This window comes from Nicotiana attenuata, chromosome 3 (assembly GCF_001879085.1).
Source record: "Nicotiana attenuata strain UT chromosome 3, NIATTr2, whole genome shotgun sequence".
Taxonomy (NCBI): Eukaryota; Viridiplantae; Streptophyta; class Magnoliopsida; order Solanales; family Solanaceae; genus Nicotiana; species Nicotiana attenuata.
In genome coordinates this window covers 47711584-47736471 of record NC_031991.1, presented here as the reverse complement: position 1 = coordinate 47736471, position 24888 = coordinate 47711584, and the positions used below count along the sequence as shown (strand labels likewise).

The following is a 24888-nucleotide window of genomic DNA, read 5'->3' as shown; positions in this document are numbered from 1 at the left end:
GGGGTTCCTTCTTTAGGTTATAATTAGGTCTGATGGGGTTATGGGCTGAGAGAATGGGTCGAAAATTTTACCTTTCAAGACACAAGATTGACCCAAAATTCATTCTTCTTTTCTAAGGATAAAAATAAAAGTAACACAAATAATAAAATATAATTAACAATTGACTTTAACTGAAATGGAATTAAAACGAAATTATTTTTGTATTTTTAAAGATTATACTAAAAATAGGAATATAATAAAAATACTAATGAACTTAAATGAATAAAAATAAAGACAAACATATATAACAAGATAAATTGAAATTACTTTTGTGTTTTCGAATTTTATGTTCTACTATTAGATTAAAAGTGAAAAATAGGCTAAATCCTATCAAAATAAAAATAAGTACATATTTTAAAAGTAATACTTTTAAAAGTTGCACGGGTCAAATATTATGTGCTTACAGCCACTAATGATATCATTCCGGCAACGGCTTCATCCTTTCCAGAATCATAGAACCGCACTCGTAAGCTCTTTGTTTAATATTTCTTTCATTAGCAATTTTCTCATATCCGTATTGATCCACCTTCATTCGCCCGTTTCAGCAACTCGATGGATTTCACCTAGGGTTAAAGGCTTGGACCAGTGGGTCCGGAAAATCTTGGATGTCACTACGCCCCAGACCTGCACGTGGAAAGAACTGGACCTTAAATACGGGTGGAAGGCCAAAAATCATGGTAACTTAGGCTCATCATGTTCTTTCTTTTTATGTGAAGAATTTGATTGATCATTTCTCCCTTTTTACGGAATTCAGGTCTACCCCCGGGTTTGGTTGTCATCCTCGAGGAGGATGTTTTAGCTGATCCTACTGATGCAACGAGGCTGCTTCAGGAGGCACTTACTCGAACAGGTGTCTTCGGGCCTCTTCGGGTACAAGTGTTTCTTCATAGAGTGCCCGGCCAGAGAACAAGCAACCAAAAAAGAGGTGTTCTTTCGCGGCCGGGGGAAAAAACAGAAGGCTAGGGAGTGCCGTGCCCGAATCGTCTTCGGATGTTGTGATATCGAATGCCATGCCCGAGCCGGCCATAGATACAGTAGTGATCGATGATGATGGAGAATCTAGTTATGAGGGAGCTTCCCTACATAGAAGACAATGACCCTTATCAACTCAATAGAATGCTCAACCTGTTAAGTTAGTTACACCAATCGAGGATGATGCCTTGTTGCTCTGGGGAGTTTGAGATGGTAGAAAATGCCAACTCTCATTGCCCTACCCCAGTCGCTGCGCCTGGTACCGTGAGGCCGAGTACCGAGCCCCTGCCGTCTTTGGTTGATGAGCAACCAGCAATGCATTTGCTGCAGCTGCTTCTAATCTTTTAACGCCATCAACTTCATCACATTCCTCACCTGCTCTTCCACCAACAACTGCTACATCATCTCCACCGGCCGCATCTGTCCGAGAAGAGGATGTTCCTCTTCCCCAGTCTCCAGTTCATGGGAATTTTGGGCAAAATTATGCTGCTCCCTTAGAAGATCCGCAAAGGAGGAGGAGTGTCACTCTCTCGGTCTCTACCGGGTGCAATATGATGTCCCGGTCAGTGAAACTTTCTAACTATCTGGAGCCTTTGGCTTCAGAAAAAGATAGGGAAAAGATACACGCTCTCTCGGGAGAGTGCCTATTGAACAATGCTCTGCACAACGCCGCAACGGTATATTCTTCATTTCCTTCGTTATTGCTTTTTTCTTTGATATAGTAATATTCTAAGTTTGTGTTTTTTGTTCCGCATGCCAATTTTCTTGCTTCCGAGGGTATCCAAAGGTTGATTCGAGATAAATAAGAGCTTACCTCTGAGCGGGATCAACTTTTGGCCGAGCAGGACCAAACTGTTACTCGCCTCTTAGAACTGGAAGCCACAGCTGCTTAGGCTATTGTGTTGGAGGCTCGTTTGCAGCAAAGAGAGCAAGAAGTGTAGACCCTTAGAGAAGAGATCACTCCGCTGAGGGTCCAATTTTTAGAGGCTAAGGCCAAATGGGCTGAAGTCCACGGTGTTGTTCTTGCTGCATCCGATCGCGAGGCTACCTCCGCTGAAAGATTGACCAATTTGGAGGCAGCCTTGAACTCCAAAACTGAAGATCTTGTTGTTGTCGGGGTGAGATATGCCCAATTGGAAGATAAATATAAGAAGACCATTGAGCATAATAGACTTTTCAGCTCTACCGTTCACGAACTCGACGTCAGCCATAAGTCCATCACATCCACCGGGGAAAACCTTTTTGCTGAGGTTGACCAACTTAAAGAAAAACTCCAGCACCGAGAGGTCTCCCTCATTGTTAAAAAATACATTCTATGTATAGCAGGAGGAGAAAAACCTTGGAAGAGGCCAAAGCGGGTGTCATTGACTTTGATGCCGAAATCGCTAAGGCCCTCGAGCTGGAGTTAGCTGCAAAAAGAGGTCTTTAGGCCAGTCCTGATGCTACCGATTCTTTCGGTTCCAGTTATGAGTTCATAGGAACCGAAGAGGAACTGGAAGGTGATGATGCTGAGGACCAAAATGATGAAGGCCAGGATTTCGAACCGGCGGCAGATCTACCCACTTCCCTTAGGGCGCGGACGCTTCTCTTCCTTGGGGTTTCGGAGATACAGCAGTTTAGCTTTTCCTTTCTTTTCCCAAATTTTGTACCTGTGCTGTTTTGGCACGTTTATTGTCAATAAAAATATATTTTGCTCAAGTATTGCATGAGTCTTTCTGCGTTCTTTCATTTGAACATTTATGTAAATTTTAATCTTTGCATTCTTTTTTGCTTAAGTGTTTTGCACAAGTTTTACTATTTGCGTCTGATTATGTAAGGCCTTGGGTGTATTTTTCCCTAAAGGCATTTGGATTCCGAGCATAAGTTCTTCCGAAATCAACCCTTTAAAGTGAGGGTTTTCATAAGTATTTGCGCAAGTTTGCTTTTTTCGTCTTTTTTTGCAATGCTTCAGGTGAATTTTTCCCCGAAGGCATTTGGATTCCAGGCATAAGTTCTTCCGAAATCAACACTTTAATGTGAGGGTTTTTTTATAAGATTTGCGTAAGTTTGCTTTTTGCATCTTTTTGTGCAAGGCTTCGGGTGTAGTTTTCCATGAAGGCATTTGGATTCCGGGCATAAGTTCTTCCAAAATCAACCCTTTAAAGGGTTTTCATAAGAGAGGGCCCTCTTATATTTACGGTGCTCTTGAAGAGGACGTCTCATGTTCATTACGGCACTAGCATTTGAATACTTGTTTAACTTTCAAATGACAAAATCAATTCATCATTCAGAAGAGAAACAAGATAGAACTAAAAGGACTTTACTTTATTCCTTCCATTTTCAAAAAGTACATACGCATTCATTATGCTAAAAAGAATTACCATTTCTTATGGCTAACTAGTACAACTTGTTTCTACAGGGCTGGCTGCACAATCCCCGGTCCCGATGATATAACTATGTTTTTGGTTTTTATTTTCGGTCGACGTGGCAGTCACTGTTGCCGTATCCTCATATCATCCCCCCAGTGTTCGAATGCGAAGAAAGAGAATTGGAACAATGGAAGTTTTGTACCTTCAAGGATTCCACTAATGAATTGCTAGATAATATTCAGTTTGGTAACAAACTTCACTTCCCCTTAGGAATTTATGCTATCGATCCAAACACTATCTAACAATCCCCTAGTGTTTTCACTTGTGAACGGTTGGGTAACCTTTACTTGATAGCAAACTTAGTTTCCCGGTAGGAATTTCGCTACTGAGCCGAAGATTATCTAACCGCTTCGGAGTGGTTCTTTGCTATTAAAGGTCTTATTGTTGCTGTTGAAACCTTCTTCGTAGTATGCTTTTCGTTGCTGCCTCATTAAAAATCTTGCCAGAAAAACCCAATTGGAACAAAAACTGGACGAAGGGAAAAAGAGTGCAGCATATACTTTCTGTACAGGTGATGTTCATCAGCAATAATATCTCTTGAGGTATTCCACATTCCAATTGCTTGGAAACTTTTCTCCATCTCGATTTTCCAACTCATACGAACCTTTCCCGGTGACAGTTGAACCGGGTAGGGGCCTTCCCAGGTTGGACCTAGTTTCCCTGCATTGAGTTCCCGGGTGTTTTCAGTTACTTTCCTTAGAACCAAGTCTCCTACTTTGAAATAGTGAAGGTTGGCTCTTCGGTTGTAATATCTTTCTATTCTCTGCTTTTGGGCCACCATCCTTATATGCGCCAAGTCCCTGGGCTCATCGAGTAACCCCAAGTTGACTAACATTGCTTCGTTGTTTGCCTCTTCATTTGCCTTGAAATATCTCAAGGTAGGTTCCCATACTTCTACCGGGATTAAAGTTTCTGCTCCATACACAAAGGAAAAAGGAGTTTCTCCTGTGCTTGATTTGGCCGTTGTTCGGTACGCCCATAGCACTCCAGGCAGTTCCTCAGGCTATTTACCTTTGGCTGCTTCCAACCTTTTCTTGAGATTTTGTATAATTACTTTCTTCGTTGATTCCGCTTGACCATTTGCACTCGGATGGTATTCCATTTGTAAATTATGTTCTCCTACAAGAAACACACCACCTCACGTTCGGCGATCTTCTGATAAGGACCTGCTTCAACCCACTTAGAAAAAAATAGTTAGTTAAAATTAAAAGGAATCTTACCTTACCAGGGGCCGTCGGCAGTGGTCCGACGATATCCATTCCCCACTTCATAAACGGCCATGGAGATACAGAACTGGGTGTAATAGTTCTGCTGGTTGCGTAGTGTTGACACTTAACGTATTTTGCATGAAAGCTTTGGCGTCTTGTTCCATTCGGGGCCAATAGTATCCTGCCCTTATCAGTTTTAGAACTAAACAGATTGCGCCCAAATGATTTCCACATATCCCTTCGTGTACTACTCGCATAACATAATTAGCTTCGGAATCCCCCAAGCATCGGGCCAGCAGGCCTTGAAAAGATTTCCTGCACAGTTGGCCTTCTTTGAAACTATATCTCGCTGTTTTGGCACGCATCGCCCGAGATGCCTTGGAGTCTTCGGGAAACTTCCCGTGTTCGAGATAATCAATGATCTCAATCCTCTAGTCCTAGACCAAATTAGTCGTATTCACCTCATAGTAGTTATCTGTGTCCAGAACCGAGTACATGAGCTGCACTACAGTCCCGAAATCCAATCCCTTCATTTTCGTTGATGAATCGAGGCTAGCTAGTGTGTCCGCTTCTGCATTTTCTTCCCTTGGGATATGCGTAATTGACCACTCCCAGAATCGAGCAAGTAGAGCCTGAAATCCAATCCCTTCATTTTCGTTGATGAATCGAGGCTAGCTAGTGTGTCCGCTTCTGCATTTTCTTCCCTTGGGATATGCATAATTGACCACTCCCAGAATTGAGCCCTTACCATGTATTATTGCATGCACTCCTCTTTGGTTTCGAAGATCCCGTAGACCTGATTTACCACCAGCTGGGAGTCCCGCTTGACTTCTATGACCTCAGAATCTAGTCCCCGGTCCAATTTGAGTCCTGCAATCAAAGCTCCATACTCTTCTTCGTTGTTAGTCAAAAGGACTGTTCTTATGGCTTGCGTTAGGGTTTCTCCCGAAGGCGTGGTTAATACTATGACAAGTACAGACCCCTTTACGTTAGAAGCTCCATCCGTAAATAAGTTCCAAACTCCCGATGTCGATTCTGACACCATCACTACTTCTTTGGTTGCTAGAGGCAGCAATCCCGGACTGAAAACAGTCACAAAGTCGGCCAAAACTTGTGACTTAATCGCGGTCCTAGGTTTATACCCTATGTCGAATTCACTCATTTCAACTGCCCATTTGGCCAATCATCCTGAGAGTTCGGGTTTGTGAAGGATATTCCGCTGGGGAAAGGTGGTCACCACAGGTATCGAGTGATAATAAAAGTAAGGCCTCAGCTTCCGAGCAGCGACTACGAGAGCTAAGGCCAGCTTTTCCAAATGCGAGTAGCGAGTTTCTGCTCCTATTAAAATTCTACTAACGTAATAAATGGGAGATTGCATACCTTCGTCCTCACGGACTAAAATAGCGTTTACCGCTACATCCAAGACTGCTAGGTAGATTAATAGTATTTCACCTTCCTTCGGCTTCAATAGTAACGGAGGGCTTGACAAGTACCTTTTCAAATCTATCAAAGCCTGTTGGTATTCCGGGGTCCACTCGAAGTTATTTTTCTTTTTGAGCAGCGTGAAGAAACCGTGGCATTTCTCTGATGACCGGGAACTGAACCTGCTCAAAGCGGCCAATCCTCCTGTGAGCCTTTGAACTTCTTTCACCTTGATAGCTGGTCAGGGATGTCTTCGATGGCTTTGATCCTGTCGGGGTTTACCTCAATCACCCTTTGTGATACCAGAAATCCTAGGAACATGCAGGAGCTGACCCCGAATGTGCACTTCTCGGGGTTGAGCTTCATGTTATGCTTCCTTAGAATGTCAAAAGATTCTTGCAAATGCTTAAGGTGATCACCTGCGTTCAAAGACTTAACAAGCATATCATCTATATAAACTTCCATGGTTTTCCTTATCTGTTTTTCAAACATCTTGTTTACGAGTTGTTGATAAGTGGCTCTGGCGTTCTTTAGCCCGAAGGGCATCATATTATAGCAATATATGCCGAAATTCATTATGAACGAAGTTTTTTCCTGATCCTCCGGGTTCATCTTAATTTGGTTGTACCTGTAATAAGCATTGAGGAAACTCATTAACTCGTGCCCGGCCATTACATCAATCATTTAATCGATCGATCATTTAATCGATGTTTGGCAGTGGGAACGAGTCCATTGGGCACGCCTTATTCAATCCTTGTAGTCTACACACATACGAAATTTATTATTCTTCTAAGGAACTACTACTACATTAGCTAGCTGTGTGGATACTTTACCTCTTGGATCGAACCGATATCAAGTAGGCCAGTTACCTCTTCTTTGAGGAATTTATTCCTTGCCTCCACAATAAGGCGTTTCTTTTGTCTTACCGGAGGAATGCTGGGATCCAAGCTTAACTTGTGTACGGCCACTTCCGTTGGGATACCTGTCATATCCGCATGCAAAATAATCGGTATTATACTTAAGAAATTTGATGAATCCAGACCTGAGCTCGGGGTACAGTCCTTTCCCCAAGTGGAATTTCTTCTCCAAGAACTTTTTCAACTTGCTCGAGCTCTTCCGATGTGGACTTCATTGCGTCCGTCTCTTCTGTTACCTGGAAATATCTTGGCACCTGATGAGATTCCGACGCTTCTTCCCCCTGCTAAAATTCACTTGATTTGGGAGCAGGCGCCAGCTCCTGTAATTGCTACGCCACATACTCCTTCCCTTTGCTACTAGGGACCGAAATCGCATTCATCTCCCTTGCTGCCGGTTAGTCATCTTTTATCTATTTGATCCCTTCTTGAGTTGGGAATTTCAACAACTAATGATATGTTGATGGCACGACTTTCATCTCATGCAACCAAGGTCTTCCCAGAATAATGTTATAACCTATATCGCCATCCACAACCTCAAAAAGGGTTGTCTTCATCACTCCATCGGCATTTGTGGGCAGCAGGATCCCTCCTCGGGTCGTTACGCTTGCGAAGTTGAACCCGGCGATGAGTTTTGTGGCCGGAATGATGCTTCTCGGTAAGTTTGGCTTGCTCCAATACCCTCCATTGTATGATATTGGCCAAACTTTCTGGATCCACCAGAACATGTTTAATTTTAAAATCTAATACATTTAGAGAAATTACCAATGCGTCATTGTGCGGTAGCAACAGTCCGTCTACGTCTTCCTCTATGAAAGTGATGTCGACTTCAGCGACTTCTCGTAGTCTCTTGCTGTGGGTTACTGATAACTTCATCTTTTTTGCTACCAAGAAGGTAACCCCGTTAATCTCGTTTCCCCCAAAAATCATGTTGATTGTATGGCGCGGGGTTCTTCCCCTGTTTTCGAGGGCTCCATTTTATCACGGTTGTGGCCGTAATTGTTCTTGGCTCAGTCACTTAAGAATTCCCTGAGATGGCCTTTTTTCAGTAATGTCACCACCTCTTTACGCAGATGTCGGCAGTCCCCAGTCTGATGGCCATTCATCTTGTGGTATTTGCACCATAAATTAGGGTCCCTCTGGCTGGGATCGGACCTCATCGGCTTCGGGAACCGTGCTTCTTTAATCTTCCTCATAGCCAATACTATCTCTATCACACTGACATTGAAGTTGTATTTTGATAGCCTGGGATAGGAAGAAACACGAGAACCTGACTTTTTTTGTCCTGCAATGATCTATTGCTCCGACCACAATCAATTCTTCTGTCGGTAATGAACTTGTCTGCTGACTAGAAGCCTCTTCAGCGTTCTTCGGTCCGTTCGTAGGGCAAAAATCGGCCCCTCGAAGACCGTCTATCTATGTCGAAGTCATCTTTTGATTTTTTTATTCTTCTTCCGACCTCTTGCCATCGCGGGGAAGCCAATTTGATCATCTTCGATCCGTATCTTGGACTCGTATCGGTTGTGAACACGCACAAGTCGTAGCTTGGACCTCAAGAAAGCTTTCCTTCAATTTTTAGGAAGCATCAGAACTTCTCAGATTCAGACCCTTGGTGAATGCTTCAGCCGCCTATTCATCCGGAACAGCCGGGAGCAACATTCTTTCCTTTTGGAACCGGGTGACGAATTCCTGCAGAAACCCGGACTCTCCTTGTGTAATTCTGAATATGTCGGCTTTTCAGGCCTGCATCTCCGACATGGGCCTTAATAAAATAATCCACGAGCCCTCAAAGGAATCTATGGAATGTTCGAGCAACAGCGAATACCACGTCAAGGCTCCCCTCGTGAAAGTCTCTCCGAATTTTTTCAGCAAAACAGATTCGATCTCATGGGGAGAAAAATCTTTCCCCTTCACCGTTGTTGTATATGTGACAATATGCTCCTAAGGGTCCGAAGTCCCATCATATTTTGGCAGTTGGGCATTTTTAACCGGTTCGGGATCAATTCCTGTTCCGTGCTTGATTTGTATGGAAACTAAGTGTACTTCTTTGAGTTTGGCCCTTTCAGCACTGGTGGTGAGCCTGGGATTTGGTCCATGCGTGCGTTCACTTCCCTCATAAACTGTAAGAGTTCGCTTTTGAAGGGATCACTCTCATTGTTGTGACCGGACCCGCTCCCCCCAGCCTCATCGAAGTCGACCTCGCCCCTCGGTGTGTTGTTGTCAACCCTCTGCGTTGTTTGATTCGCGGGAGCATCGGGAGAAAGTAGACCTCGTCCATTCGCGTTATTGAAAGCATCCGACAATGCCTGCTTCAGTTTTGCGATAACCTTGTCTTACCGTGTGAGGTGGCCTAAAATGACCTCTTGTTGTTCATGCAGGACCATTACCACTTCAACAACATGCTCCTCTTTAGCATCATCGGGAGTCGCCTCACGAATATGTCGTGGGTACCGCCTGCCGTGGACCGACGTGGCATCATTTGCCTCATTGCGGGTATCATTTATTGAATCCTCGTGCCGAGGCTGATATCCTTGGGTCTCAAGATTGTGTGCATTGTTAATACCATTATCTGCCATTTTTTGTGATTTTTGCTAAGAACAAATAATCAAAACACGTTAGTAAAAAAGGTAAGGTTCAACTTAATTACATGACTGTCTAGTCCCCACGGTGGTCGCCAAACTATTTACCCGTAAAATAATACAGTTGAATTTATATATAGTTTCTAGACAAGTGAATTAATTCGATCCTGAAATAATAAAAGAATTGAAGAAATAAGCAATACTTAGCCTTGAGATGAAGATGAAATAGCAGAAACAGTAATTCCGGGAGCAAGGCTTCCGGGCACAACAGTAACGAAATCGAAAAGTAAGAAGGTAAAATTATATAAAGCTTTGAATAGATTATAGCATCAGTTTTTCAGAAAATTCCTCTCCTTTACAATGATAACAGAGCTCACTATTTATAGTTGCACCTAGGGAACAAGGTCCTAGGATCATGCCCTACTTTAATGTCAATTATTAGGGCCATTAAAGAATGTGTAACGATGAGCATGAATGGGTAATTCTTTGTAACGGGCAGTGTATTAAATACTATAGAATATTCTCCATTAAATGCTACGGGGTGGCAGGCATTTATTGCATCTTTATGAGAATCATTCCTTCCGGTAATAAATGGAACGGTTGTCTTCGGTCCTCTGCCTTCGGTTCCACGTGTCACCCTCTTATGCAATTATTTAACATAGCATATTTTACCCTGTATATATTAGTAGTTGAATTTTGCATGTACGTATTTAACCAATACATCTTATTTTAATGTTCTTGATTGTAAAGCTTGGTTGAATAGTATCCTATATGCATTAGACTATATGCTTTAACCTTTTGTCAAGTTATTTATTTTACTAATTTTCGTGCTCTCATTGGACATTTTTCTCCATTTTTAGCAACTCTTAATAGTTCTTATATTGGACAAAACTATATTAATTATTTTTCTTAAAATTTTAAGATTTTGCAATTAACTGCAACTTTAGTTATACGTTTTGTTATTATTTGAACTAAGTAGGAAGTCCTAATATTTAATTCTAAAATTAATTAAGATTTTATCTTATATAAATTCTTTCTTTATTTGAACTATATAAAATACCTTTAATGTATTTTTAATAACGTCGAATTTAATAGAATAATGGAATATGAACTCTATACATACTCTGATTTTGTAACAGAATTTTAATAGACCATCCTTCACTTACTTTGAATAGCTATGTGGACAATGATTTTGTTACTTCTAGTTCATGCACAATTCAAAACTATTGCCGAAGAAATACCAAAGAGAGGTTAGAATATTGTTTTTGGTTCGAATATTAAACCTTTTATGGAATCAAAGTTCTTTAAAAAAAGTTTTACTTTAAAAACTTTAAATCTTCAAAATTTATGTGTTCTTATTGAAACTTAAAACAAAAAAAGGAATGACAACTTGTGGAACTTAAGATATTGAATAACAAAATTGACATCAATTTTTAGTTACATATTGATTGAGATGATTGATTACTTTTATGGAATAAAGTTTCTTCCTTTATTGAACAACCAAATAAGACTAGTAATTAATTATTTCAGAACATGATTATACTTTTTTAAAATTTTATTTTAGAACGTACACACAAGTTCTAATACAATATAAAAATTTAATATTGATCGAGAAGTATACGCGCAACGTGCGTATTCTAAGACTAAAAAATTCACATTGGACAACATAGTAATTTGAGTTTCATTAATACTTAGGAATAGTAGTTTAATTAATTTCTCTCTAATTTAGAGTTAGTTGTTTAATTATTCTCCTATTATTAACAGTCTAGGAAAGTTAATAAAATTTTGCCTAAATTTTTGCCTCTTAGTTCAACTCCCTATGTTTGGCTAATTATCACACACATTTTTTTCTTTTGCTTTTTCGTTAGGAATCTTTATTATTTGGTAAAATTTTTGAAGGACTATTTTTTCATTAAAATTTTTTTGGTGAAAGACCGAATATTTTAATCGTCAGACTTCGCTTGTACTAGCAGCACCGTTCTAAGTTCTTTTTCTCTAAGCAAAAAGTTTGCATATTAGTTGTTTATTTTGCATGCATGTATTTGTATTAGTACTTGAATTTTGAATTCATGTATATTGTTAGAACTACCACCAAAGGAAGTAGTGCAGTGGATGAGGCTGCTTCTCCCTTAACCAGAGGTCTCGAGTTCGAGTCCTGGGCATGGAAAAATCCTTGGTAGGCAGCGCTACCCCCCCGAATGGGGCCCTACCCAGCGCAAATCCGGATATAGTCGGGCTCTAATGCGAGAACCAGACACCGGGTGGGAAACCAAAAAAAATTATTGTTAGAACTTTGATTATAATACCAAAATAATGTATATTATACCCGGTCTTTAATTTATTTGCGGTGTTTGTAGGCGTATACTTCAAGATTAGTGCATTATAACCCATCATCTTGGAGTTCACGTACATTTATTTTTGGATGTTTCATTATAGTAATGAGTATGTTCTGCTAATACTTTTATGATGCAAATTTTGGTACACTGAGAGATATTTTGGGTTTCTACGAGTGAAACCAAAATTGAAAAATACTACTCCACAACTATGATGATGGCACATCCCAAAACTAAGACATGACACAATCTTTTTCGTGCTCTAACTCCAAAAGTTTTAATTTTAATTTATTTAATTACACCTTCAAAATTTATAACTCAAATATATAATTTCTAATAATATTTATATAATTTTTATAAAAAATTTATTCATTGAAACTAAAACGTACGCGCAATGCGCATATCATAAAACTAATGTACCAAAATTATAAGCCACCCAATACGACTCAGACTTGTTAGATATTATATGAAATTTCAGTAATCACCATGACTTCATGGGTTTGACCAATTAGTAAAGGTGCCACTAATGACAATATTAGTTGAGCCGCGCCCCTAGTTTAGACGTCATGACTTACTATGTGATTTCCAAATTCCAAGTTGACATTTTGGTATTAGTAAAGGTTCCGTGAAGCTAATTGCATGAATTGTCAAATTCTGTGGTTGATAATAGAGGAAGCTCATAAGTCATAACATTAACTGATTTTTACTTGTTAAGTTAACCAACAGATTAATGCGTTTCAGTTGTCAAGGAAAGAAAGCTTTCTCTTCCTTTTTCCAACACGTAAAATTTCCTTGTTGAAAATGGAATTTCTTTATTTTAAAATTCCTATGTCTTATAAATATTTGTTAATTTTCCACTGTCTGATTCAACGTCTTCTTGCAACTCTGGATCAATACGAGCAACCTATACCTTAGAAAAAGATGCTTCAAATTTAAAAAAGACACTAAAATGATTATTCTCTTCTCTAGACTATTCAAAGCTTGTCTAAATGATTATGCTATGTAGAAACATAGTAGAGCACGTGATTTAAGATAAAATTTCAGATTAGAACTCTTAGAGCCGTAATTAATATGTTGGAAACACAAAAAACTAAGCCCAATTTATATTTGATGATATTCCAACAAATACAATGTTAGTGTTAAGAAATGTAGCTCAAAGTAACAATATAAAACAAGAAAATAAGTAGAATAAAAGATGAAGATATAACTTTCTTATTTCATCAAGTGTTCAGATGTGTACAATGTGGTGCCAAAACCCTCTATTTATAGGATTACATAGAGGCATACAAAAGAATGCCATAAACATGACATTAAACATTTGAGATCATGGAGTAAGATCATGGTGAGGTTGTGGAGGTGTGGGAGTTACAACTATAATGGTGAGAAGTAGTGGGAGTTATCTACATAATGGAGAAGAGTAGTGGGAGTAACTTCTTTAGGAGTTATAGACATCCATTACAAAATATAATATTTCATAACACTCCCCCTTGGATGTCTATAGATAATGTGCCTCATTAAAACCTTACTAAGAAAAAACCCTGTGGAAAAAAATCCTAGTGAAGGAAAAAGAGTACACATATCTTGTAATACGCATTATTTGCTGCCTCATTAAAAACCTTGCCAGAAAAATCCAGTGGGATAAAATTTTAGCTAAGGGAAAAAGAGTACAGCGCGTATTTGCCTCCCCCTGATGAAAACATCACTTTATTCTTCGGAGATGATGAATTCCAAGCTTGTATAACAACTTCTCTAATATTGAGATCCGCAATGCATGTGAAGAAGTTTGTCAAATTATCACTTGAATAAATTTGTTGAAGAACTTTGGTGAATGTCCTTTATTTTGTCTCCTTCGATGGTCCTTCTTTCAATTGAGTTACGTATGCAGTATCATCTTCAATGTAATTGGAACCTTGTTGAATATCACAATATGGCATTACCCTCATATACAAATAGATTGTTTCAAGAACGAATTTTAGAAAATGCCTGCATTTCCATAACCAACAAAACATTGACAATAATTGTTAGAGTAAACAAATCTATATCAAAGATTCCTTTCGCAATATAACACTAATCGTATTTCAATATATCCATCTAGCCTTTATACTTTCAGCTGTTGGAACTATCCGTCCAACTTTATATTTTTCAGATGAAGTCAATTTTCATTGCATATTTTTTATTTGGCCAATCATTTATCTGTCCAAATTCCATGACAGATTTGAGCTCAAGATCCTCGTCAACATTAATAGTATTGAGCGCCACATTATATCAACAACATTGTCGACGATCGTTTTACGTCGGTTCCATCATCAGTCAATAAAGATATAACTTATCGAGATCTCATTATTTTCAGGTACCTGAGCCTCTCCCATGAGGTCTTATGAAGTGTTATGTCATGGTGCTCTTATATAGCACTTGCCTCCTTATTATGACCATCTTGAACATTTGCTCCTCTCCTTCTTCAAGGAGTTTTATCTTTGGAACCGATTAGTCTTTACTCTTCATGAGTTCCATAGACTATGTCCATTATGGACTTTATTCTATTTGGAGCATTAGTAGCTGAAATATGATATTTAGTTTGGGTCAGCAAATGCGCATGGAAAATTTTGCAAATGAATTATCACTTGAACTTCAAGTTCATATTTTCTTTTCGTCGAGAATCTACATCCAGGACTGGTAGACAAGAAGCTAGCAACTCGATCTAGAGATCGAAGAATGGGAGAATGACCCCTTCCCCTTCTCCTTTCTTGTCTAGAAAGGGGAAGAGGAGCTCAAACAAGGTTCAAAGATCCCCTCCCTTGTACGAGGATCTAAGTGTACTCATAATAATTCATTCTATGTATTACTTTTTTTAGCTGCTCATTTAATTGTGGTGGCACAATTAAATCATATAATACATTCATATTTCTAGATGAAAATATTTGGTTCCTGACCCTGAACCAATTGTGATGGGGAGAATTTATCATAACTTGTTGGCTAGATGCGTACAAGTGCTGTTGTATATTAAATAATATACTTAACACAAAATTTCTATTTGGAGTTTTGTTCTCATAACCAATGGTTTAGCTATGATTGGAGGCATGCAATTTCTACTAAACCAACTTGGATTTAAACCAACATTATCATCACAATTTACATTCTGGAATTGTGCTCTAATAATTTGAGCAAGCAACCTTGCAAAAGCCAAATTGCAAGTTGATAATCAACGCACATGTGACCATACAGTAGATGCATCTATTAAAATCATATAATAGTAAACGGTCCACATGCCAGGTGACTGGGCCCATATATATATATCTTTTATTCGTTCCAGAAATCAACGAATTCAATCCCAACCTTAGCTGGTATATCATGAGAATAAGCAGCACAAGAGAATTCTTGAAGAATCTTATATTTCTTCAATATATGCCAATGTGAATTCTCATTCAATTTTCACATCATAATTGAACCGGNTATATATATATATATATATATATATATATATAGAGAGAGAGAGAGAGAGAGAGAGACACACAGACACTTCACTGTAATACTATAATGTATATATAACTTGTTATAGTATATGTTAATGTGTGTATATATATAACACACACACTTCGTGCTACTTTAACTACATATATAGCATGTTATAGTACATGATACTATATTCATTATTTGCATTGTAACAGAGTTAATGAATTACATTCATTTATCACTAGGTTATAAGTCGATGAATCAATTATAACATATTAATTGATATAAGTCGAGACGTTTTGTTTTTAATATTCAACGATGCATCTGAGTAGGTTATAAGTCGATGATTCAATTACATACATACATACATATATATATATATGTATAACACGCTTGTATTACAAAAGATATAGCATGTTAGGGTATATTTTAGTGTATTCATCCCTTGTATTACAAAAGTGTTAAGGGATTACATTTATATTATTTAGATAGTAAATACAAAAGTGATTTTTAATTTTGACCAATGTTGACCTGAAAAGAGACCAACTTTGGTCACTAATTATCCAGAAATTCAAGTTAGCGACCAAAGTTGGTCGCTAAATATCCAGAAAATTAAAGTTAGCGACCAACGTTGGTCGCTAAATTTGAATCAGATTTATTTATATTTTATATAATATTTAAAATAGTAATATAATTGTTAAACGTTAGAACTGGGTCCCATATTAGCGATCAAAGTTGGTCTCTATCTGCTTCCCCTTTAGTGAGCGACCAACGTTGGTCGCTAACTTTGAATTATATTTATTTATATTTTATAATTTTTTTTAAATAATAATATAATTATTAAAATTTTATAAGTGGATCCCACTTTAGCGACCAACGTTGGTCGTTAATTTCAGTATTTCTTTGACCAAGCAAGTCTGACCAGTCCGGTCAACATTTTGACCTAATTAGCGACCAAAAAGCGACCAACATTGGTCGCTAATGTATTTAGAGTAATTATTTAATTATTTTCTCTAGTTTAGCGAACAACGTTGGTCGCTTTTCTTGACAGACCAATTTTGGTCGCCAAATTTTGATCGTTTTTTTCCGGATTTCTAGTAGTGATTTATACTTTAGTCACGAAATTAAACTCAAGAAAAATTATTGGGGGTTTATTACTTTTTTTTATCTGCGACTAGCTAGCTATGTTATCTTAGTACGTGAATCTGAACAAAATGCAGTTTCGCAAAGTTTTACATTGGAACTTTCACCAAATTGATTTCTTGCCAAAATATTTAACTTTGTATTTCTTTTGTCATGATTATCCTGAAGAAAAGTTGAACAAGAAGTTGACGAAAAATATAAAAAGTAGTACTCGTACCCGTCACGAAAGAGAATGGTGGTGAGTCATAAAATTCAGCCCATCTGGAAATTAAAAAAACAAATGTGTGCTACTTCAGTCGAAATGCAGCTGCATAAGAGGACAAAATGAAGAGTACTTTGACATTTTAGACAACATACATTGTCACTTGTCATGCTAGAATTGATACATTTTTAGTTGTGCTCAAAAGAATGTCCTTTTTTCCTCCACCTAAGATGTTTCTCACAAGGGCGTTCAAGTTCCACTCTACTTTTTAATCACTGCTATACGAATGTCTCGAGGACTAGAAATATGAATCAGACAAATACTATTGGTTAGGGCAAAAGCTTCTCAATAGCGACTTTGATACCTAAAAAATATGAGAATATACCCTAAAGATTGCTATATTGACCTTTTTCTTATTGAAACACAATAGTCATGTCCAGGAACACACTCCTGGTACAGATTTCAGTATATTTCATTGTTATCTATAGGTCACGGGTTCGATCTATAGGTCACGGGTTCGAAATGTGGAAGCAACCATTTATGTCTTCATTAGGATAGACTACCTACATCACACCTCTTATGCTGAAATCTTTCCCCGGACCCTGCATAAATGCGAAATGCTTTGTGCACCAGGCTACACTTCATTATTACCCTTAGAGTAATCTGAAAACAACAATTTTGACATTAAGAAACAGCGGTTCTGATTAATTTGGGATCGAAACGTAGGTTAAATCATACCAATAATGTTTTTGTTTTATAGAAATAGCGGGAAATTGGGTATTGGATGTTTAGGGAAAAGAAAAGACCATTCGTGATATCATGCAATCTTCTTTTCCCTCAGAATGAAATCATGCAATATACTATAACTACTTAAATGTGGGGAGCTTTATCTGGAAGAATAAATGAAGCATAACGAGTTATTGAAGCAAATCATGAAGCATAACGAGTTATTGAAGCAAGATTTGTCCCACAACAAAAAAACGCATGCAGCCCACTTTCACATGTCCACTAAGCTACAACAGAAACCTGTCTTTCTGCTCTCAGGGATAACCCCAGCCCAAACTGGGGTTTTCAACAGACAATTCCTATGGCAATGCTTACAAAAAAATTATACAAAAAGAGGTAAAGTAAAAGACAACAAAAAATATTCCGCATTTGAGTGTCCATTTCCGTTGACAGAATATTGCGAAAAATATAATAGTCTTAGACCTAGATTAGATTTGCCCTCTTCAGAAACCTGATAGTTCTGCAGTAATAGGGCCATATAGATTCAACATAGTCCAGGTACTTCTCCACCAAGTACACCTCCAAATCCTTCGCCTTTCTTTTTGCTACTTCTTTGTAGTCCAAATTCTTTATATCTACCAACGGTTGCAGTAAGCGTGCTCTAATCTCTTCTTTGAGCTTCCCACGAGCAACGTAATCATAAGTTAATAGGGAATACGTAGGCAAGTTCCTGACCACTTTAACCGTCTGCTTAAAGCTGAATACATAGAGTGCGCATATTCCCCGGAGCATCTTAACATACAAAGCAACAATCAAAGGACCAAGAGTCCAGAGAGGGGTCAACTCTTTAGATACTTCAACTCCATATATTAGAGTAACAGCAAGATACAGGGGGACACTGCAAAGTGAGAAAACAGGCAGTGTAAACATTTTTTTTGACAAGGATCAGACAGTGAAAGCATCAAATAAACAGGGTCACCACGAAAGCAAAAAACAGCAGAACCATTGTGTACAATCAATGCCTGAACACTATAAAGACATATTTTCCAAACTTTTGGATAAATAACAACAGAAACATAATAGCAAAGCAACAAAATTGTATGCACACAGACATCAACTCCGGAATGCTGATTTTTTTTTTTTTTTTTTGGGTGAAAAGATCCACAGGAGCTCCATTCTAAACCAAAATAGCAGATCGTTTGTACATAGCAAGTAAGGAAATATAAATCATTAAAGAAACCAATACACAAATTGGTGTGAAAGAGATTTTCACTTCCACCATCAACATTCCCCATCCTATTTTACCCCCGTCCACTATTAAAAAACATCAACTGAATAAAAGAAATATTGTAGAAGATAATAAAGATTTGCCAAAAACATAGACCTAGAGAGAGAGAGAGAGGAGGGACAGAAATGGGTAGTAAAAAGATGCACAATAACGGACATTGGATTATGATACTTACAATATTAATACAGGTATCTTAATTGTTGCATCCAAACTCAGAAAGTAGCGCCAGACCGCCTTTCGAACTTGACCTCTTTCTTTCTCTAGTACCAGTTTTTGTCTTTCTGGCGTTTCTGTGGTATATGGCTCTTCCACAGTTTCATCCGTAACTTGGTTTGGTGAAGGTGTACGCAACAATGTTAACCAGCTTCTAAATATATTTTGAATGGCAAAATTACTTGTAGTCTCGTCCGCTTCCGCAGAGTAAGAAATGGGAACGTTCTGTGCCCTTGGAGATTCTACAGAGGCTTCTTCACTCTCTTGTGGCACATAAGAAAGTTTTACTGAATTCTTCAGAGATTTTGACCCACCAACTCTGCCTCCAGACTCATTTTGGCTGTTGCTCTTGAAAGCTGAGATCTTCAAGGATTTTCCATTTGGTTTAAGGACAAAAGGAGCCCCTATTCTGGAATCAAATAATTTGCTCAATCTCATATACATCACCATGCATGGAAATGGGCATAGCAAAATCTAGAATAACTAATATAAACTGATTAAACAGTCCTATGTGGGAAATATTTTTTTTTTTTTTTTTTGATAAGGTCTCAGACTGAGAACTTCTAATATGGGCAATAGGGCAGCATATTTCAGGGAAATTAAACACTCGTTGGTACCATTCAATAGAAATGGCAGTTTTTGTTCGTCATTGTTTTTTATTTTTATTTTCTTTGTTTTTTTATAGGAGGTTGTTTTTTGGCAGCTAAAACCTACACACCGAGAAATGGCCAGAAGGTGCTAATCCATCTATTACTAGGCTAAATGCAGATTTTCTGGATAAATAATATAAAAAAATAAAACCGCATCGAATGCCTCCCATTGCTTAATGAAATGAGATTTTTTCTAACCAGTATTACAATGTGGCTATTAGACAGTCCATTGGTTTTGTTTAATCCTTATAATGGCTTGGCAACTCCTAGTTCATCAAGCAAACGGAAGACCTAATGCTAGCATGTAAACCTCAATGCAGAGATTTTAAGGGATTTAAGCCACCATGTATATTGTTTATCGATTGGGATAATTGGTACCATTGACATGCAAGTGCAGATGGCAAACAAACATCTGGTACGTCAGAACAGCGCTAATATGGCTCTTCCTCAAAAAGATAACTTAATAAACTTGATATTATACCCCTCAATCTCATATTAGGGCCCCCCTCTTGATTGGTGCAAAGATTAAAGGAAGATGAAAAGATTGCTCTTCCAGAATTTTTACAACAACAACAACATACCCAGTAATATCCCACACCGTGGGGTCTGGGGAAGGTAGTGTGTATGCAGACCTTACCCCTACCTTGTGAGGATACAGAAGATGTTTCCAATAGACCCTCGCCTTAGGAAAGCATAAGCACCACATTAATGAAAATATAGACAAGGGACAGTACCAAAAAGCCATATAAAAGCAGAATAAAAACAAGACAGTAAGGTGAACAACAATGAAAGAAAACAACGGTTAGTCATAAAAACCTACTACTAACAGAAAGCGAGACTGCGTGCCAATACTACTGTTATGAACACTCTAGAGTCTAGACTACCTACTCTACTACCCTAATCTTCGACCTCCATACCTTCCTATCAAGGGTCATGCCCTCAGTCAGCTGAAGTTGCACCATGTCTTGCCTAATTACCTCTTCCCACCTCTTCTTTGGCCTACTCTACCTCTCCGTAGGCCCTCCAATGTCAACCTCTCACACCTCCTCACTGGTGCGTCTGTGCTCCTCCTCCTCACATGACCAAACCACCTAAGCCGCGCTTCTCGCATCTTGTCCTCAATAGGGGCCACACCCACCTTGTCGCGAATAACATCATTTCTTATCTTATCTAACCTGGTGTGCCCGCACATCCATCTCAACATCCTCATCTCTGCTACTTCATCTTCTGGACGTGAGCGATCTTGACTGGCCAATACTCAGCCCCATACAACATCGGTGGTCTGACCAGAGTTTGTTAGGATAATATTGTTATATATTAATGCATATATGTAGAAGGGAAAAAGAAATTGTCAATAAAGCTGAAAAGAACATACACATATTCATAGGTAAATGATAAGGATAAAACTAATCAAAAGCTCCGTTAAGAAGCTCTCTTTTCCATAGGAATGAATTGAGGAAGCTATGATACAGTACATTAGAGAAGGGGCCACCTAAATTGAGACAAAGGTAAGTAATCATAAGTGACTACCATATTCTGCTAGTCTTCTTTTTTGAGTGGGGGTGGGGGTAAGTCCTCTAGTCTTTTGTTTCCAAGTGAATTTTACTGTTGAATGACAATTGCCAGCAAATTCAAGACAGGTTGTGAAACAATAAAGACCTTTTTCCCGACTTGACAATCCAAAACTGCATCACTTCTCAAACCCTTTGGGCTCAATGACATAGAAAGAATTATCTTACTGTCTCTAGGTGCAACAAAAAAAAATACCATGCACATTACCCCAGATACTACCAAATACAGCACAGACCCATCAATCTCTCACATAATTTATTGATCAATATACTTGTGGCACTTCACATTTGATAAAAGTATATCATTTAATATTTACTTCAAGTTAAAAAGGACTCAGCTTGTGAACCTCTTCATTATAAAAAGCTGAATAGAAGGATTGCAAAAGTTAAGACCATAAACGCAAACATAAATTGGGCATCAAGAAAAAAGGTAAAGAGGATACAATATTCTACCTCAAACAGGATTTGCACTTCAGTGAGATGAAATTATCTTTCTGGGTAACAGTGTGAATCTTTGTTACAGAACTTCTCAATTTGTTTCCAGTGGTCCAGGAAGAAGAACTCAAGGGGCATGTTCTATAAGAACCCTGCAAGAAAAAACATGTCTACTTAATACAATTGAGGAACTTGCAGGCTTCAATGGAGAGGCTTTTCTGCAAATAGAAAAGACAGTATGATGGTATTTCTTCTGTTAGCCACTAATTTCTGTATGGAGGGCTTTTGGGAAGGAATGCTTGACAACGAGCCTAGGTTTATGTTGCTGCTTCTCGAACTAAAATAATTCCAGATGCAATTGCACAAAATCTTCATAATGTCCATCTCAATAACTCAAAGCCTAGCAGATACATAGTCTGCTTTACCCTGATATCGTCCAATTGCCTTTTTCAAAATGACTCTAAATGGTTCCTCTTTTGTAAAGGTAGGCTTTCTTTTCTTTTTCTTTTTTTTTACTTTTTGGTTATTAAAGTAGGCTTTCTTTACTCTTCACCTTAGCAAATATGTTAAGATTTTTCACAATCATTAGAAGATGAAATTTAAACTTGGAAAATGGCATCAAAATGATTATATGACCCAATTTTTTTATACAAGGTACATTGTCAACACGGACAGGGAATTTGATGTAGATAGAGTATTACAGTAAGTTGAGAAAAAGAAAGTCAGACAAAAAGTGGTACCATGTTTATGCACTCACTAACAGACTATAAATCTCGTTACTTAAACGAATGCTAAAATAAAAAGAACATGATTAAAGCAGAGTGCAGCAGCTAATCACCAAGGCAGAGCATTAACAGTAAACAAACAAGTGCTTCATTTGCAGGAAGCATTGAGTTATCTCCTGTGTGATATCAGGGGCGGATCTACCCTAGCCCAAGAGGTGTCACGTGACACCGCTTCGTCGAAAATCTTTACTAATTATTTATATATAATTCAAATGAAGAAAAAACAAAAAATATAAAATGGAGTAAAGTGACACCCCTTGTAATAAAGAAGCGTCTAGCATATCTGGTCAAAGTATGAAGATTTCTATGCAAGGTCGTGAGTTCGAGCCTACGTACCCCATTCTACATTTTAATAATTTTGTACCTCATCAAAAACATATACTACGTGACTAGCACAACACATTTTTTAAATTGGAGGGATGCTGCATTGTAAGTTGTGTGATACTTTTTTTTTCCTGGTTATTTTTTTTAAATAATATTATTACAGTAATTTTTTTTATTTGCTCGGTCTAAAATGGTGACACCGCTTACTAAAACTCCTGCGTACGCCACTGTGTGATATGCAATTAAATTGCAAGGTTTTTAAACTATAACCAGATCAAACTCACAATGCGCTTATAATTCAAATACTCACATTCCGAACTAGATCAAACACAACCCTAATTCATAAGTTTCTTAATCTAACTAGCAACAATTTGTACAGAGTAGGGGCAATTCATAGAAACTTTCTCCACTATTATAGGGAAAATTGCACATCACATAAAAATGATATGGACTTCAAGTCCACTAAATCAAATAGAGATTTCCAAGTTTAGCTAAGCAAGCCGAGAAACAACATATATTTGGAAATGGGGATGGATCGTTGTTGATTTACCTGCAAATGATGGGTCGCCAATGCCATTATCTCCACTTTGCACGTGCAATCATCTAGCAAGCGAGGTCATTACTTCTCCAAGAGCTACAATAACACCACAGTATAGGAACACATCACAACACAAAGATATATGTCTCAATGGCTAGCAGAACAGGAAACCAAAAAGATCAAAATTCAACCCAAAGTTAACATATTATCTCAGAGGCAAGATAATCAAAGATATAACCTTTTTAGAAAAATTACAAAAGGAAAGCGAAATGAATAAGACAGGCGATTATAAAAGCAGGAAGGTTTTCCATACACTAAATTATAGCTTAAATGTCTTGCAAGCATTGAAAATAAGAGACACCTTTTCCCCTTCCCCCAAAACATATTTGAAGAGGTTCGAATTCACTCCCTAAAAGGGGAATAAAGCGGTTTCGTGGATTCCTCTAGCTCAACGAAAATTCCAAACTTAAACCTCTTTAAAAGACAAGGAATTTGTAGAAAAAATTGGAGGTCTACACCACAAGTTCGCTTCATACCTAATTTCACAGCTCAATAAACAAAATTTACACAATTTGTGGCAGTAAGAAAGAAGCAGAAGAATGCTTACAGGGCAAGATACAGGTGAGGTGCAAATACGTGTAACCTATAAAGGGGTGATGAATTGCTTTACAAGAAGGAAGAGTTTTATCTGTTTCTTAAGATAAAGAAGCAATTTTTAGAGAGGGAGAGAGATAAAAGTAGAGATTTCGGATAGGAGAATTGAATATAGGGGAGAAAGGGTCAGATTGGTGAAATTAGGGTTCTTCCAGGGACCTTTTCGATTTTTCAGTCTTCAGTTTTAGATGTTTTCGTTTTCTTTTTACCTTTTTTTTTTAGTAAAAATAGCACGGGCTAGCCAATTTTCGGACTGGTCATTCAAAAATAGCCAGCGTTTGCAAAGTCATTGAAAGATAGCAACTATTTTGCTGCAACAGGGACTGATCCAGCATAATATACTGGAGATTGGTGCACCTGTGTATGAACTTCCAGCATATTATGCTGGAACTCCAATACCTCCAACACGCGGAAAGTTGCAGCATAATATACTGGAGATTGGAGCACCTGTGTATGAACTTCCAGCATATTATGCTGGACCGGTATATTATACTGGAACTCCAGTATATTATGTTGGAGTTCCAGTATATTATGCTGGACTATTTTTTGGATTTTGAACAGTGTTTTCGTTCAGATTTATCTTTACATGAAAGTGGCTAAATTTCGATTACTTTTGAAACTATGGCTATTTTTGAATGACCACTTGTAAATCTAGCTATTTTTTAATTTCTCCGCTTTTTTTCCTGCTTGAACTCGGTCCTTTTGTTTAAAATTTAAACACTTATCACGTTTTAAGCCAGTATAATGTTCACTTAATAAATACGATTTGGTGGGATGTATTAGAAAAATAATATATTTATTTACCTTGATATTATTAATTCCTTGTTGGTAGTATTTCTTATACATAACAAATAATGCATTAGGATTGTCATAGTTTTTAATACATAAATAAGCATGTGTAAAGACAAAAATGTCCTTTCAAAATATTCTTCCAATCCTTTCCAATGCAGAAAGATATTTTTGTAATCAAATAATTTTTAAAAAAAATTGCAATGCATATTATTTTTAATGCACCAAACCAAACAGCGAATAGA

At 37.9% G+C, this 24888-nt stretch overlaps 1 protein-coding gene across 1 annotated transcript; it reads right to left on the bottom strand.

Annotated features, from left to right (window-relative positions):
• LOC109223689 lies at window positions 17588-24007 on the bottom strand. The gene is made up of 5 exons (XM_019388087.1): window positions 23808-24007; window positions 23213-23296; window positions 21572-21705; window positions 18860-19306; window positions 17588-18294 (listed from the first exon to the last, which is right to left on the bottom strand). Exons 2-5 carry the CDS (start codon window positions 23237-23239, stop codon window positions 17880-17882), a joined length of 1023 nt encoding a protein of 340 aa, XP_019243632.1. The 5' UTR covers window positions 23240-23296; window positions 23808-24007; the 3' UTR covers window positions 17588-17879.